Genomic DNA, 12,085 nt, shown 5'->3' on the forward strand with positions numbered 1-12,085 from the left:
GCCACCAAATTATTGGTTTAAATTTGTAATTATTAATGAAAGTTGATTCAAAATTTTCCATAAATAAATTACTGAAAAATGGGGATAGTGGTGACTTCAAATGAAGAATGAATGAAATTGACAAAAAAAAAATGACAGAAAAAATTAATTTAATTTTCATATACCTGTTTTATCCTGCTATTGTTACACAATTTATTAACATACTCTTTTTTAGGTTCATTTAGGTTCTTTTGATAACGATAGCAGAAAATAGCTATCGAAACGTGAAGGTAATTTTTCAAATTAATTTCTTTACTAATTGGAATTTTCTCTTACAGCTTGAGCCTAAGTGTGTCGCAGGATACCCTCTAGGTGATAGTTCCTGATTACTTTTTGATAAATAATTCGTTCTTATTGCGAAATAGGAGCACTATTTATTAATCTGTAATGAACGACGTGAGGAAATTCTATCTTTTTTAAAGACAAAAATTTTTGAGGCAAAATACCCAAAAAGAAGTTTGTAAAAAAAAATAAAAAATAAAAAAGGTAAATATTCCGTGTGAAATCTTCGCCCTGTTATCGTTTGGGTTTGGCAGGTGGGATAATCCAGGCCTCGTATTCTCCCGGTTACGTTTCAACTGGCGGTAGTGGATATTCTGGAGGCTCTTCTGGGGGCAACGGGGCACCAGGTAGAGTTATACATTTTTGCAGAATTATTGCAACAAAATAACGCTAGTATTCTTCGACTTTAGCGATTTATCCGGGGGCAAGTACAGGGTGTGGAGGCGGCTGTGGAGGAGGCTCTTCTGGGCAGGTTCACCCAGGTGAAATCGAAATTACCCATTAATCTGAAACTGGTTTCAACACTTTTTTCTCAGGGGGGCGTGGCAGTGGAGCTGAAGGGCAAGTCTATCCGGGGGGCCTCGGCTCCGGCGCAGCCGGCCAATGGCAGCCCGACTACAGGGAGAAGCAATTTGATGACGGTCTCTATCAGTATGTAGCACATAGACGGAGTCGGTATCAAGATATAGAGCTTCTTTATTTGCTCCAGTGGAGAAGGGGGCTACTCAGCCCAAGCAGGGGCAGGAGCGGGAGCTCATTCAGGCGCGGGGACTTATGGTGGATGCAATAGTTGCGGCAAATAACTCTTGAGGACCTGAAAGCTAATGTAGATTGAAAGAAATAAAACACCTTTTCCCAGTTTTCAAAGCTTTATTCCAACACTGTTAGATGGGTTTGGGTAGCAGTCGAAGTGTGCAAAGGTGCTACCTAGGGTACAACCACATGGGGCGTTCCATAGTAGACAACAGGGGGGTAAGACCAGTACCAGGAGCGCCAGTACGGGCCCCAACCAAAGTACTAAAAACGAAAATTAGCTAGGATTTTTGGGGATTTTTTACGTACCACCCAGGGGCTGGCCTTCGGATCAGCTTCAGGCAAGGGAGCTGCGAAGCAGCTCAAAACCAGCAAGGAGAGAAGAATCGCAATTCTCTAGAAAAGCGAAAAACGATAGTTCTAGAAAAACATGACTTGATTTGCTCTTTAGATTATTTTCCAAAAACGTTTTCAGTTTCAAGCAATCTTGATTGGAAAAACTTTGCAGTTTCAAGCGATGTTCGTTAGAAGCTAGTGAGTATTTTTCACCAAAAGCCTCTTTTGTGGGAAAGAAAAATTTTGTATGATGGCGAACACCAACGCGAATAACTCGCATATTATGAATATTTAGCTGTTATTGTAATTATATGGTGTACTTAATACGGGGCCGATTTGGATCATTAATGAAATTTCGATCAAAAGCGAGTGATTTTGTCTAAAAACCGTCTTTTACGAAATTGAAATCGGTTGAGTCTCGAAAGTCATAAGAGTTTGAAGGTCGAAAAGACGGTTTTTCAAGACCAATGTTATCTACCAACGTTTTATGTGCGGTTTAAGGTCGCAATTTTTTCGAGAAATCAGCTTTTGCCTGAGGAAATGCTTTCTGCATCAATCTTAATATCGGGACGATTTGGAAATGTTGAAATTTGTTGAAAAACCTTCGGTTTTCTATAAAAACTATCGGAAATTTTCAATCAATTGGCAAACTTCAAAGTGATTATTCGACGATTTTCCGAACAAAATGGAACATCAGATTGTTTGCAAAGGTGTTCTCGACGACCAGCCAAACTGGTTTGAGCTAGTAACTTGAGTTTGGAAATATTTGCGTACGAACTGCCACTTTCCACAAAACCTTCCAGCCAAATATCTACATCTCGAGTCTATAAATGCTCTCGGATTTTTATGAACCTTTGAGTCTTTTCAGCTGGATAGGTTGCGTAGAGCCATAGTTGGATCCACATTGAATGCTCCGAAGGTATACGAAGCTCAGTCATAAAGTCAATTTTTATGTGTGGTGCAAAGGAGAAGATCCAGATTCGATCTCCACGCCTCATTAAGAGCCGTGGAATCAGTCGCTTTATTTTTGCGCCAGTTCTATGATCAGTTTATGCCGATTTTTTAGAGCGTCAATGGCAGAAGAGTGGACTGGAAAATATTAAAAATGAATCCCAAAGTCCGTGATGTTGGAAAACTAGGCCTGAAATCAATTTGCCAGTCAATTCGGTTTAATCTGCTTCGACTCCTTTGATTATGTTTTTCGCTGCAGATTAATCTAAGCTATGAAACGCCGCTGAATCTATTCCATCCTATCCAAATTCGCTATTAGTGAGCTGTTGGGAAAGCGAGTCAAATAGATTGTCAAGGTTTTCTACAAATATTAGCCGAAAGTAAAAGAGCCAGTTAAGAATCGGAACCAGCCATTAAGGCGTAAACTAAAAAATATCACAATAAGAAATGAGGATTGCTTGCTTTACTCACTTTGAACATCATCTTTCAGCACCACAATATTTAATAGAAGGAATTCAACTAGCAAACACCGATTTGATCGGTCATTATATACTAATTAATGATACAAAATAGTGCGACGCGCACGTTGGACTTGGCCGAAAAAACCTGAGAGTTCACCTTATTAAAAAAACTTGTTGATCGGAAATCGTCACAAAATTTCCCGTAGGTACATGGAAAATTTTTAACAAGGACATTCTTACACTTTATAATGGAGGTAAATTAAGCGACAAGGAATCACAAACTATTAAACATGTTTATTCATTCCACACAGCTTAGTATTTTAAAGCACGAACACTTAGGAGGCTCAGCCAATGCGGGATCGAAAGCAAATGCTCCCTGAACGCCTGGATGGAGATAGGCCTGAGTAGCGGCCCCTAGAACATAGGGCTCCGCATACTGAACGTCGACAATCGGTTTATCATCCTGAGCCAAAACCAGGCAAACTGCCAGCAATATCTGAAAGAAGCTCTTAAAGATTTGAATGAGACTAGTTGAATTTTTACATACCAGTACTTTGAAAACCATGCTGCAGCTGCACGGCAACTGATCTAGGCTCAAAAGTCTTGTGTTCCTGTGGTGGTTGAAAGATTACTTTCAACTATCACAGGGACACAAGCTGGTGTATCTTAATGTCTAAGGTTTCATACGGAAAATGAAACCAACAAGTTACCAAATAAATGTGTTTATTTGCATTTAAAAAGTTTATTGAGGGCGACCTCTGCCAAAACCGGGCCGAAATTCGACCTCACCAATTCCAGCGCCCACGTCCGCTTTTTTGTCTGATCCTGGACCTCCAGTGTGCCTCCTAAACACAAAAACACAGTGAGCAATTAAAAAGACACGCTTTCAAAGACCCTACCTGTATCCAGTGCGGTCTTCAGTGCCCTTGGGAAGCATGTCGCTTCGTGGGGCTCCAGCAGGCCTGGGACGTGCACTTTCCGTCCTGGCTTGCCTCTTCAACGTGGAAGGAACGATCTCAGAAGGCAGGTGCAAGAAAGTTCTGAGGTACTCAATGCCTGTGTTGGTTAGGTACCTGCAAACAGGCCATTGAGCTACGATAACCAGATATTTCAATGAAACTTACCAGTAGAAATGTCTCCACGCAAACTGCTCCTTAACGTATCCCTTGGATTTCAAGGACTGAAGGGCCTTGATCACCTGCAAGTTTGGGATGTTTTGCAACTCCATGTGCTTGGGGGCGTGATAGTCCTTTTTGGCCACCATTACACCCTCTCTGAAGAGGTGCTCGAAGATAGCGACACGATTCTCTTTGGGCATCAACATTCTGCAATAGATTGAGGGGCACCTTATTAACACTGATTTAAGGTTAGACTATAAATTATTTTTCGGGGCGGTTTTTACCGAAAATTTAACAAAAAATCCGCAAATAATCATACAGCAATAAACTAGAACATTTTCTAAATAAAACACTGCAGAAATGAAGAAAAAAAATTACCTGATCACTCAGATTAACTAAGAACTGTAGCACACCAACTTCCAACAACAGACTAAACCTTAAAGAAAGACTTCCATTTTGAAAATGGCGCTGATTTGTTATGACTTTTGACGTTGCCTTTCTTCTTCCATTCAAGAAAAAGCTTCCTCTCTCAATTTTTCTGATCAGGAATTAAAATTAATTTAAACAATTAATCACCAAACAATAATGAAACATTGATTTTTTCCGTTAATTACCTAATTTCTAATCGTACCTAAAAGGCAACATCAGTTTCCAGTCTGGTTAGCAAGTTTCAACACGGGCAGAGTTGAGGTTATCTCATAAACGTCAACACCACAGTCAACACAATAGCCATCAAAACATACAATTTTTTAATTGATTACAACTAATTAGTAAGCCGCCTATCCTCATATCAACGAAAATGGGAGAAACCTTTTCTCATGAGACGTTCGAAGAAGGGAACTTCACTTTGTTGACTGCGGAATTATCAAGCTTAACATACGAGAAATTCCTGCTCTTGCTAGGCGAGCTGAACGTTCTGTGAGTAGCCCTAACACTCATTCTTCTCAGCTGAACTGTTCCTTGAATTCAAGAGCTAAAAATTACCTAGACTGCAAGGGCTACCAGATGGTGTTTGCTGTAAACAAGGGCACGGATTCCACGATATTTTGGAAGGCCACCATCCAAATCGCCTGTGTGCGAATCGATTCAGAAACCGGAAAAATTCCTACGTTTCGACTGTTGTCCTTAAGGCAGTTTCTCAAGGTGTTCAGAACGTTCAAATCTCAACTGTTGGCCGCAAGACAGAGCTGCAGGTGAACTTCAACAACATCCATCACTGGTTAAACTATATGAACTGTTTCAGTCACATGGAAATGCGGCTTTCCACCATCATGGAAGGAACAATCAGTCCAGATTCTTCAAATGACTGCGTTATATGTTTCGAGCGCAAACAGGAAGTTACTCTGCCTTGTGCACACAGCTTTTGCTCCAAATGCATAAAGGAATGGTTCGTGCCAGTGCGACTAATTATTGGACGCAACGAAACGGTTTTTGTTGCAGGAATGAGGTTCATGATACGTGCCCCATTTGCAGAGAGAGGTTGGAGAACCCCAATGATGCCTGGGTTATATCCGAAGTCCCCAAAGCTGAAGAAATCAGTTGCGAAATCAAGAAAAGTCTTATGGAACTGACCAAGATGCCAACCACCAGCTGCAATCCCTCCTAATTTTCCTCTTGTGGCACTTGATATGTAAGTACGCCCGCCTAAATTGTTATCATTTGATTTAACTACTTTTAAGTAAATTAATGATTGTTAAAGGACGACAAGCAATTAATTGGTATATGTGTATGTTATATTTTTATCACAAATATAAAAACTAGCTGCTGAAACATATATATATATAGAATATAAAACGGATCGTCGTCTTACTGCCTAAAAGTTGACACGTGTTTAACTATTAGCTTTATCACATTAAGTAATTAACTTTAATAAGATCTAGAACATTTTGACAAATTAAAAATACGCAGAAAACAAATATAACCCCAACAAGAAATTTAATTATTTACACTCTGAGCGGTTTATCTACATCCTTCTAGTGTTGGTCAACGCTTCATTTTTTTCTTCATCAATGCTTTCCGTCTCTTATCCTCCTCCTCTTTCTTCATGTCTTCCAGATCTTCCTTAATACCTGCAGGGGGAGAAAATGCAGAGATCAGCCACTAAAATCATAAACTTTAAAAAGTACCCACCAATCTTGGCACTGATCACTTCCTCTTTCATCTGCTGAGCAAAACTGCTCTCCATATTGTCGACATCCTCGTCCACATCTCTATAGCGCGATTTATCATACCCGAATATTTCCTTGATGTAAGTGGAGTAATCGCCCTCTTCGGGACCATCGTCGATAAAATCGTCCAACTCGGAGTCGTATTCAGAGTCATCGTCATCCAGAATTCGACCTAGAGCACACATAAAAGTCCTCATTCGAGTTCATGGAGGAAAACGACGTATTACCTTTTGAAACCTTAGGCATCGGTCGTTTTACGCCTTTAACATCGCTTGGCGGAAATTGTTTAGGTTTCAATTCCCTCGGAGGAAACTCTTTAGGTTTTGCCTAGTAAAAAAAAAAACGTGGCACTCAACAGGGACGATGAAAAACTAATATGTACCTTTTGCACAAGGTCCCTGGGAGGAAACTCCTTGGTTTTGCTCTTTATGCTTGCACTGTTCTCATCCCTCTTCAGGCCTTCTTTAGTCAAAGCGCCGACTGGCTTAGTGCATTTCAGAGGAAGTTTTGATCCGTTCGAGTGGGACGAATGTGAGCTTTTCAAGGCACTGTTGGCGGCTATCTTGCTGGATTTTTCTTCTGGTCGTTTTGGCAAGTTAACGCTAGGTTTATATGACGAAATTGGTGGCTTGTTTGAGGTCAAGGGCTTCGTTAATTGCCTTTCCAGTATTTTTGAATCGCCCGCTTTTGGTGTGACGGCTTCCTTTTCCATTTCCTTCTGTCTGCGCTCTCGGTGCTCTCTCCACTCTCGTTCCTTTTCCAGTTCCCGTTTTTGCTTCTTTGTGTACAGTTTTTCCTCCTCCTGCGGTTTCTCTTCAATCACGACCGGTTCATGTTGCTTTTGCGCCGCTATTTGAAGCAATTCTGGAACAAAAAACATTCATTACATCTGAAGGTTTTTGGCGATTTCTATCCTACCTTGAAAACTCAACGGCGGAGGTGCTGCTGGTCTCGGTTTAGGTTTAGCCGTGACTTTGGCTACTGGACTGTCTCGGTCGTGGTCTCCCTTTTCCTCATTGTCGATGTCCTCAGCCCCTTCCTGGTGTTTCCTTCTCTTCCGTTTACGCGGTTGCATTGCGTCATCCTTCTCTTTATCCAGTGCTGCTTTCACCCTGTCCTTGGTGCTGTTCAGATTCGTGCTCACTTTCTTCTTCAGCAAGTTGAATTTGGGCTCTTCGGGAATTTCGCTGTACTTTTGCATCATTTTCTCGTACAACGCTGAGGCTTCTTGAGACACGTAGCCATAGTCGTCTTCGTCGGGCTGCTCTGGTCCGGCACGAGTGACGGCTGTATGGGTTTTATCTACCGCCTCTTCCAAGACAGATTGGTTGGCCGATTTCGTTCGCTTCAACATCACGTTCACTCTTCTAGTGGCTTTTTTGTCCTGAACAAAAAGCGGCTTTGCTGAACCGAACAGACACGAACTAGAGCCTCACATACCTGTGCCCTGAGGGCAAGCAGTTCTTCTTTTTTCCTGTTCTCAAGCTGCAGCTTCTGCTGCTCTTCAGCCTCCTTTTTGGCCAGAAACTTTTTGATGTTGGCAGAGAGGTTTTTGTTTTCTTTTTTAAGCTTCTTGGGTGGCTCGAATTTCGTGCTGTAATACCTTGCCTGTAACAAGAAATGATTTGTTATTGTGGACTATTTTGAAGAATCAAGCGGGCGGTCTATCTAGCCCAGACAGTTTTAGTCAACACGAAAGGAACGGGGTTCTGGAAATCGGCAGCTCGATTTTAGGGCTTCAGTATTAACAAAGTTGTGCTCTTGTCGATGTTGAGTAAATTGAGGGCAACTACGAGGTGATAAACATTGGGAAAACGCACCCTAGTGGAGCCATTCTGTTCGTTTTTCTTCGCTTTGTGCAGCAGCTGGCAAAAATCCATGATTTTATCAGACGATTCACCTACGAAGTGATCAAGTTTGGACGGTTCTTTCGATTTTTGAAGCACAAGATGTTGGGCAAGCTCTCTCCAAAGCTGAAAATGTACTGAATGACAGAGACAAGAGACAAGTTGTCCCTGTTCTTGAGACAGATTACGCGTTGTTGCCTCTATACCAACAGGCATTTTGCCTAAAATGTAATCTCACTCACCCATCGCTAAATTTCAAATGCTAAAATGCGAAAATATTACTGTTTTATGTTTGTTGTTCCAGTGTCGGAAACAAGGTGTTCTCTACCCAGAGACAATTAACACTGAGAGAAATAAAACTTTTGACGTGCGTGGTGCTAACTTGACAACACCGTGCGCACAGGAGTAATGTTGCCTTTGGTTTTCTAGGTTAAAACTCGCATAAACTCGAAAAGCTTTGCATACGAAACCTGTGTTTTATATTTCAAGTTTTATAGATTGCTCCTTCAGGTGATCAGACAAATAATCCATATTAATTCTGAGTAAAAATGTAAGTATCGGTGGTTCGAAGCATAAAGCGAGTTGCTGTTTATTGTTGGTAAACTCCCGTTTAGCAGCAACATTAGTTTCACGCTTCTGCTAAATGCCGTGCTAATTCCTGCTAATTTTTATCCAGGTTTGAAGACAGCGAGGACGATTACGACTCAGAGGAAGATGCTGTTATACGGAAACAGCTAAGAAAAGGACGTGAACCAGATGACTCAGATAGTGAGGTAAAGACCAAGCACATGTTTGCCAGCTTGTTTTGCAAAGCGGTTTCAACAGGTTAATTAATGAAAAAACACCTTTTAGGTAGGAGTGTTGGGGGTAGGCTCAGACCATGACTCAGATGAGCAAAGTGATATTGCCGTGAGTGATGTTGAAGGCCAAGATGACGACGACGATCTGCCAGATGCACGCGCTTGGGGCAAGGAGAAAAAGAAGTATTATGGGGCTGATTATGTGGACCCTGATTATGGGGGATTTCAAGGCAAAGATGCCCATGCTGCTGAGGTGGAGCAAGAGGAAGCTCAAGAGTTGCAGAACCAGCTGATGGCGCAGCTGGATGTCAATCTTCTAGAAGTGAGCGATATGTTTAAGGTAATGAAATTAAAGCTTAGAAAACCTGCCGGTCACAAACGACTTGATTGTTTAGAATCTAGAGCCGGATGGCAATGAGCAAGTAGAGGAATTGCTGAAGATAGACTTGTCCAAGCTGACTGCTAAGCAAAAGTTGCAACGGCTGAAGAAAGAGTCACCCGAGTTTTTCGTGATTGTAGAGGATCTTAAAGGTAATTACTTGACTTGAAGTTCTAGTGGATGTTCATAGGCACGGGAATTTTCAGTAAAAATGAACATTGCCAAGGAGTATTTGCAGCCAATTGTGCAGAGGGTCCAAAAGAATGCCATTCCACAGTGCAAAGCTACTGAATTCGTTCAAACTTACTACCGAACCGTCTTGAAGTGAGCTCTTTACCTTTAAGTTATTGTTATAGCATTGTCAATTGTTATATATTTCAGTTATGCCACCAACATATACATGTATTTGTTGCTGAAATGTAACAACAGATTAAAAAATCATCCAATTACTCAGCGTCTATATCAATATAGGCAGCTGTTGAGTAAGATCGAGCCCGTATTTGAAGAAATTATAAAGCCCCAAATTGATTTACTAATGGACCAAGAAGCCCTTGAAGATGTATGTTAATTAAAGTATTTTTTTATAGCTAATATAAGTACAAAATGTTTATTCCAGGGAATGAAGGCCAAGGAAGAAAAAGTTAAATCCAAGAAAATGAGGACCTTGAAACTACTGTCTACATTGCAAACAGCTAGGAAGAGAGTGGCTGATGACGAACAGCAACCTAGTAAAAAGTCTAAGTTTAACAATGAGGAAACGAGCGGGAAAAAGGTCAGCTTTCAAACGGAAGATTCAGAATCAGATGGGGAAATGGCTGAAGAGGGCACAGAACCAGTTGAGAATAATGAAGGTACACGTTTAATAATTATTTTTTATCACATTTAGAAATGTTTTTCGGGCTTTAAAGCCGTGGTCCCTGGGGACGAAACGTCAGCAGGAAATTTCCATGGACCACGGCTTCAAAGCCCGGAAAACATTCCTAAATGTGATTTTACCGGCCGTGAAAGCTTTCATAATTATTTTTTAACCACTCATTCTGCATTTTTCTTTTTTATTATGGAAAAAACCTTTGCTATCAATGTTTTAGCCGCTGAGTTATTTAATTAATAACGAAATATGTGCTATTTTAGAATCTACTAAACGTGCTATTACATACCAAATTGCTAAGAACAAAGGGCTAACACCATATAGGAAGAAGGAACTAAGGAATCCAAGAGTGAAGCACAAGATGAAGTTCAGAAAAGCACTGATTCGTAGAAAGGGCGCTGTAAGTGTTTTGCGTATTGTAGTTGCTGCTAAATTAATGGGCTTGTTTTCAGGTCAGAGAACCAAGACGGGAATTGACCAGATATGCTGGCGAAATATCTGGAATTAAAGCTTATCTTTCAAAAAGCATCAAAATTAAGTCTTGAAGGAAAAGTGTGTAGGTATGTTATAAATAAAGGTTTATTTACAAAGAGCGTGAAATACAATTATTGTTATTACATATTTAATAAAATTTCCATAAGTTATTCCTATATCATATCAAATACAACTATATGTAACAAAGGCCTATTATATCATTAATAATAATAATAACAAACAGTTGTAATAATCAGTATACAGGCAAGGAGGAATAACGTTGGAAACAAGCTCTGTTACATTCTCAACGAGAATATTTTTTTAGACTAGATACAATTTCGTATGCAATCACTAAGTTGAATTAAAAGGAGATATTTTATTGTTGATTTTTCCACGTTTAAAACATGAGGTAAATCCGCAAATTTCACACATCGAGGCCAATAGAAAATTAGTCAGTCTTCGATAAGGTTTTGTCTTTAGCTCGTTATTGTTGCGAAAAACCAATTCAGTCACTAAAAACTTAGCAATATACTATCTACAGTGATATGTAAAAATATGACAAACATCAACGAAATAATGCAGGTTTGATTACTACAATGTTATGGTACATTACCGTGAAGTGTTTATGAATAATTGTGTTACCGGTGAAGGCATTCTGAAGACAAAAATACAGACTTTTAGTAGTACGTACATCGAGAATACGGGTTGTTTCAATGCAACGCGCAAGTTATACATTGCTTCAACCAGAAAAGTAGAAGCAATCATTTTGTAAATAATTCCTACGGCCGGATTAATTACCCGCTAAGTACAAGAACGTCAGCAATATGCACACCTGAAACATCCAGTAAATTTTTGTTCTTGTGACCAACAGCAAAATATTCCACGGGTTATATAGGACGTTTCGAGTCTGTTAACCATTGAGATCCAAGATTATTAATTGAAAGTCTTCAGTTTACATCGGGTGTCCGTCTGAACGCTGGCCAGAGGAAAGCCAGATTAATTTTTCGCGTGCACGATTACTGTTTTTATAGCAGGTTGTTTTTTATCATTCCGATAAACTATGAATGATTCCACTGCTCACCAAATCTAGCAAAACATATTTTGGAAGAAATTGCTTCCAAATGACTCACTTTGCTTCGAGAATGAATGAATGAACATGCTTATCTCTAGTCGCTTTATCGAAAAAATCACTTAGCTAGAATAGCAAGCGCCAAAAACGCTTTTTCCATGTGAGGCTACTCTTATTATCCTTTGGCCACAGATCGGCTGGATACCCGGTAAATAGTGGCTACGAGCAAGACTGGATTTACGTTTCATCTGAATCCGAAGGCGGATCTAGGGCTGTATGCACCGTCACGCTGACTCCTCGGTTAATGCTAACGGCTGGATAGAACACCCCATACAAATCCCGGAATGCGATTTCCCCCTGCGGCTCCTCGTTGACGTAAAACTGCAGCCGATGATGGTTGAGGTCCAGCAGTACTCCAATCGTCGATCCCACATGGATGCCGCCTTCGACCCTCTGTTCATGAGCGCCTGCATGTTGGAACCACGATCGCTGCCTATCAATGTACATGGCCCATCCTTTATCATCCTTTCCTAGATGAAA

At 40.5% G+C, this 12,085-nt stretch overlaps 6 protein-coding genes and 1 long non-coding RNA gene across 8 annotated transcripts in view; 3 read left to right on the forward strand and 4 right to left on the reverse strand.

Moving 5' to 3' along the window:
* The window catches only part of LOC109533503 (loricrin), a 2,762-nt gene extending 1,580 nt beyond the window's left edge, over window positions 1-1,182 (forward strand). The window contains exons 2-5 of the mRNA XM_048661201.1: window positions 576-668; window positions 732-803; window positions 858-972; window positions 1,031-1,182. Of these exons, the coding sequence (XP_048517158.1) occupies window positions 576-668; window positions 732-803; window positions 858-972; window positions 1,031-1,124 (374 nt within the window). The 3' untranslated portion in view covers window positions 1,125-1,182. The remainder of the gene's footprint in view (window positions 1-575; window positions 669-731; window positions 804-857; window positions 973-1,030) is intronic.
* LOC109533504 lies at window positions 1,172-2,930 on the reverse strand. The gene is made up of 3 exons (XR_002171528.2): window positions 2,833-2,930; window positions 1,384-1,470; window positions 1,172-1,338 (listed from the first exon to the last, which is right to left on the reverse strand). It is a non-coding gene; the product is annotated as an uncharacterized LOC109533504 (long non-coding RNA).
* Window positions 2,931-3,528: 598 nt separating this feature from the next.
* On the reverse strand, window positions 3,529-4,427 carry LOC109545175 (40S ribosomal protein S10). The gene is made up of 4 exons (XM_019915719.2): window positions 4,319-4,427; window positions 3,947-4,147; window positions 3,722-3,895; window positions 3,529-3,667 (listed from the first exon to the last, which is right to left on the reverse strand). Exons 2-4 carry the CDS (start codon window positions 4,144-4,146, stop codon window positions 3,565-3,567), a joined length of 477 nt encoding a protein of 158 aa, XP_019771278.1. The 5' UTR covers window position 4,147; window positions 4,319-4,427; the 3' UTR covers window positions 3,529-3,564.
* LOC109533498 (RING finger protein 141) lies at window positions 4,415-5,710 on the forward strand. Its single transcript, XM_048661200.1, has 4 exons — window positions 4,415-4,858; window positions 4,912-5,133; window positions 5,184-5,327; window positions 5,381-5,710. The coding sequence occupies exons 1-4, from the start codon at window positions 4,740-4,742 to the stop codon at window positions 5,544-5,546; spliced, it is 651 nt and encodes a 216-aa protein (XP_048517157.1). The 5' UTR covers window positions 4,415-4,739; the 3' UTR covers window positions 5,547-5,710.
* LOC109533495 (protein SPT2 homolog) lies at window positions 5,650-8,109 on the reverse strand. Its single transcript, XM_048661199.1, has 7 exons — window positions 7,929-8,109; window positions 7,549-7,716; window positions 7,027-7,492; window positions 6,491-6,972; window positions 6,336-6,435; window positions 6,071-6,280; window positions 5,650-6,009 (listed from the first exon to the last, which is right to left on the reverse strand). The coding sequence occupies exons 1-7, from the start codon at window positions 7,986-7,988 to the stop codon at window positions 5,924-5,926; spliced, it is 1,572 nt and encodes a 523-aa protein (XP_048517156.1). The 5' UTR covers window positions 7,989-8,109; the 3' UTR covers window positions 5,650-5,923.
* A 248-nt stretch (window positions 8,110-8,357) lies between these two features.
* LOC109545156 (something about silencing protein 10) lies at window positions 8,358-10,595 on the forward strand. The gene is made up of 9 exons (XM_019915678.2): window positions 8,358-8,505; window positions 8,632-8,728; window positions 8,808-9,095; window positions 9,151-9,286; window positions 9,341-9,458; window positions 9,516-9,693; window positions 9,751-9,985; window positions 10,266-10,402; window positions 10,455-10,595. Coding segments are annotated over exons 1-9 (1,284 nt in total). The 5' UTR covers window positions 8,358-8,503; the 3' UTR covers window positions 10,548-10,595.
* Window positions 10,564-12,085, reverse strand: part of LOC109545164 (E3 ubiquitin-protein ligase TRIM9) — a 73,615-nt gene continuing 72,093 nt past the window's right edge. For both annotated transcript variants that reach the window (XM_048661197.1, XM_048661198.1), the window contains one exon: window positions 10,564-12,075. In XM_048661197.1, coding sequence (XP_048517154.1) covers window positions 11,783-12,075 — 293 coding nt within the window. In that variant the 3' untranslated portion in view covers window positions 10,564-11,782. The remainder of the gene's footprint in view (window positions 12,076-12,085) is intronic.

This window comes from Dendroctonus ponderosae, unplaced genomic scaffold, assembly GCF_020466585.1.
Source record: "Dendroctonus ponderosae isolate FM_Combo_2020 unplaced genomic scaffold, Dpon_F_20191213v2 Dpon_F_20191213_1, whole genome shotgun sequence".
In the NCBI taxonomy this organism is placed as follows: Eukaryota; Metazoa; Arthropoda; class Insecta; order Coleoptera; family Curculionidae; genus Dendroctonus; species Dendroctonus ponderosae.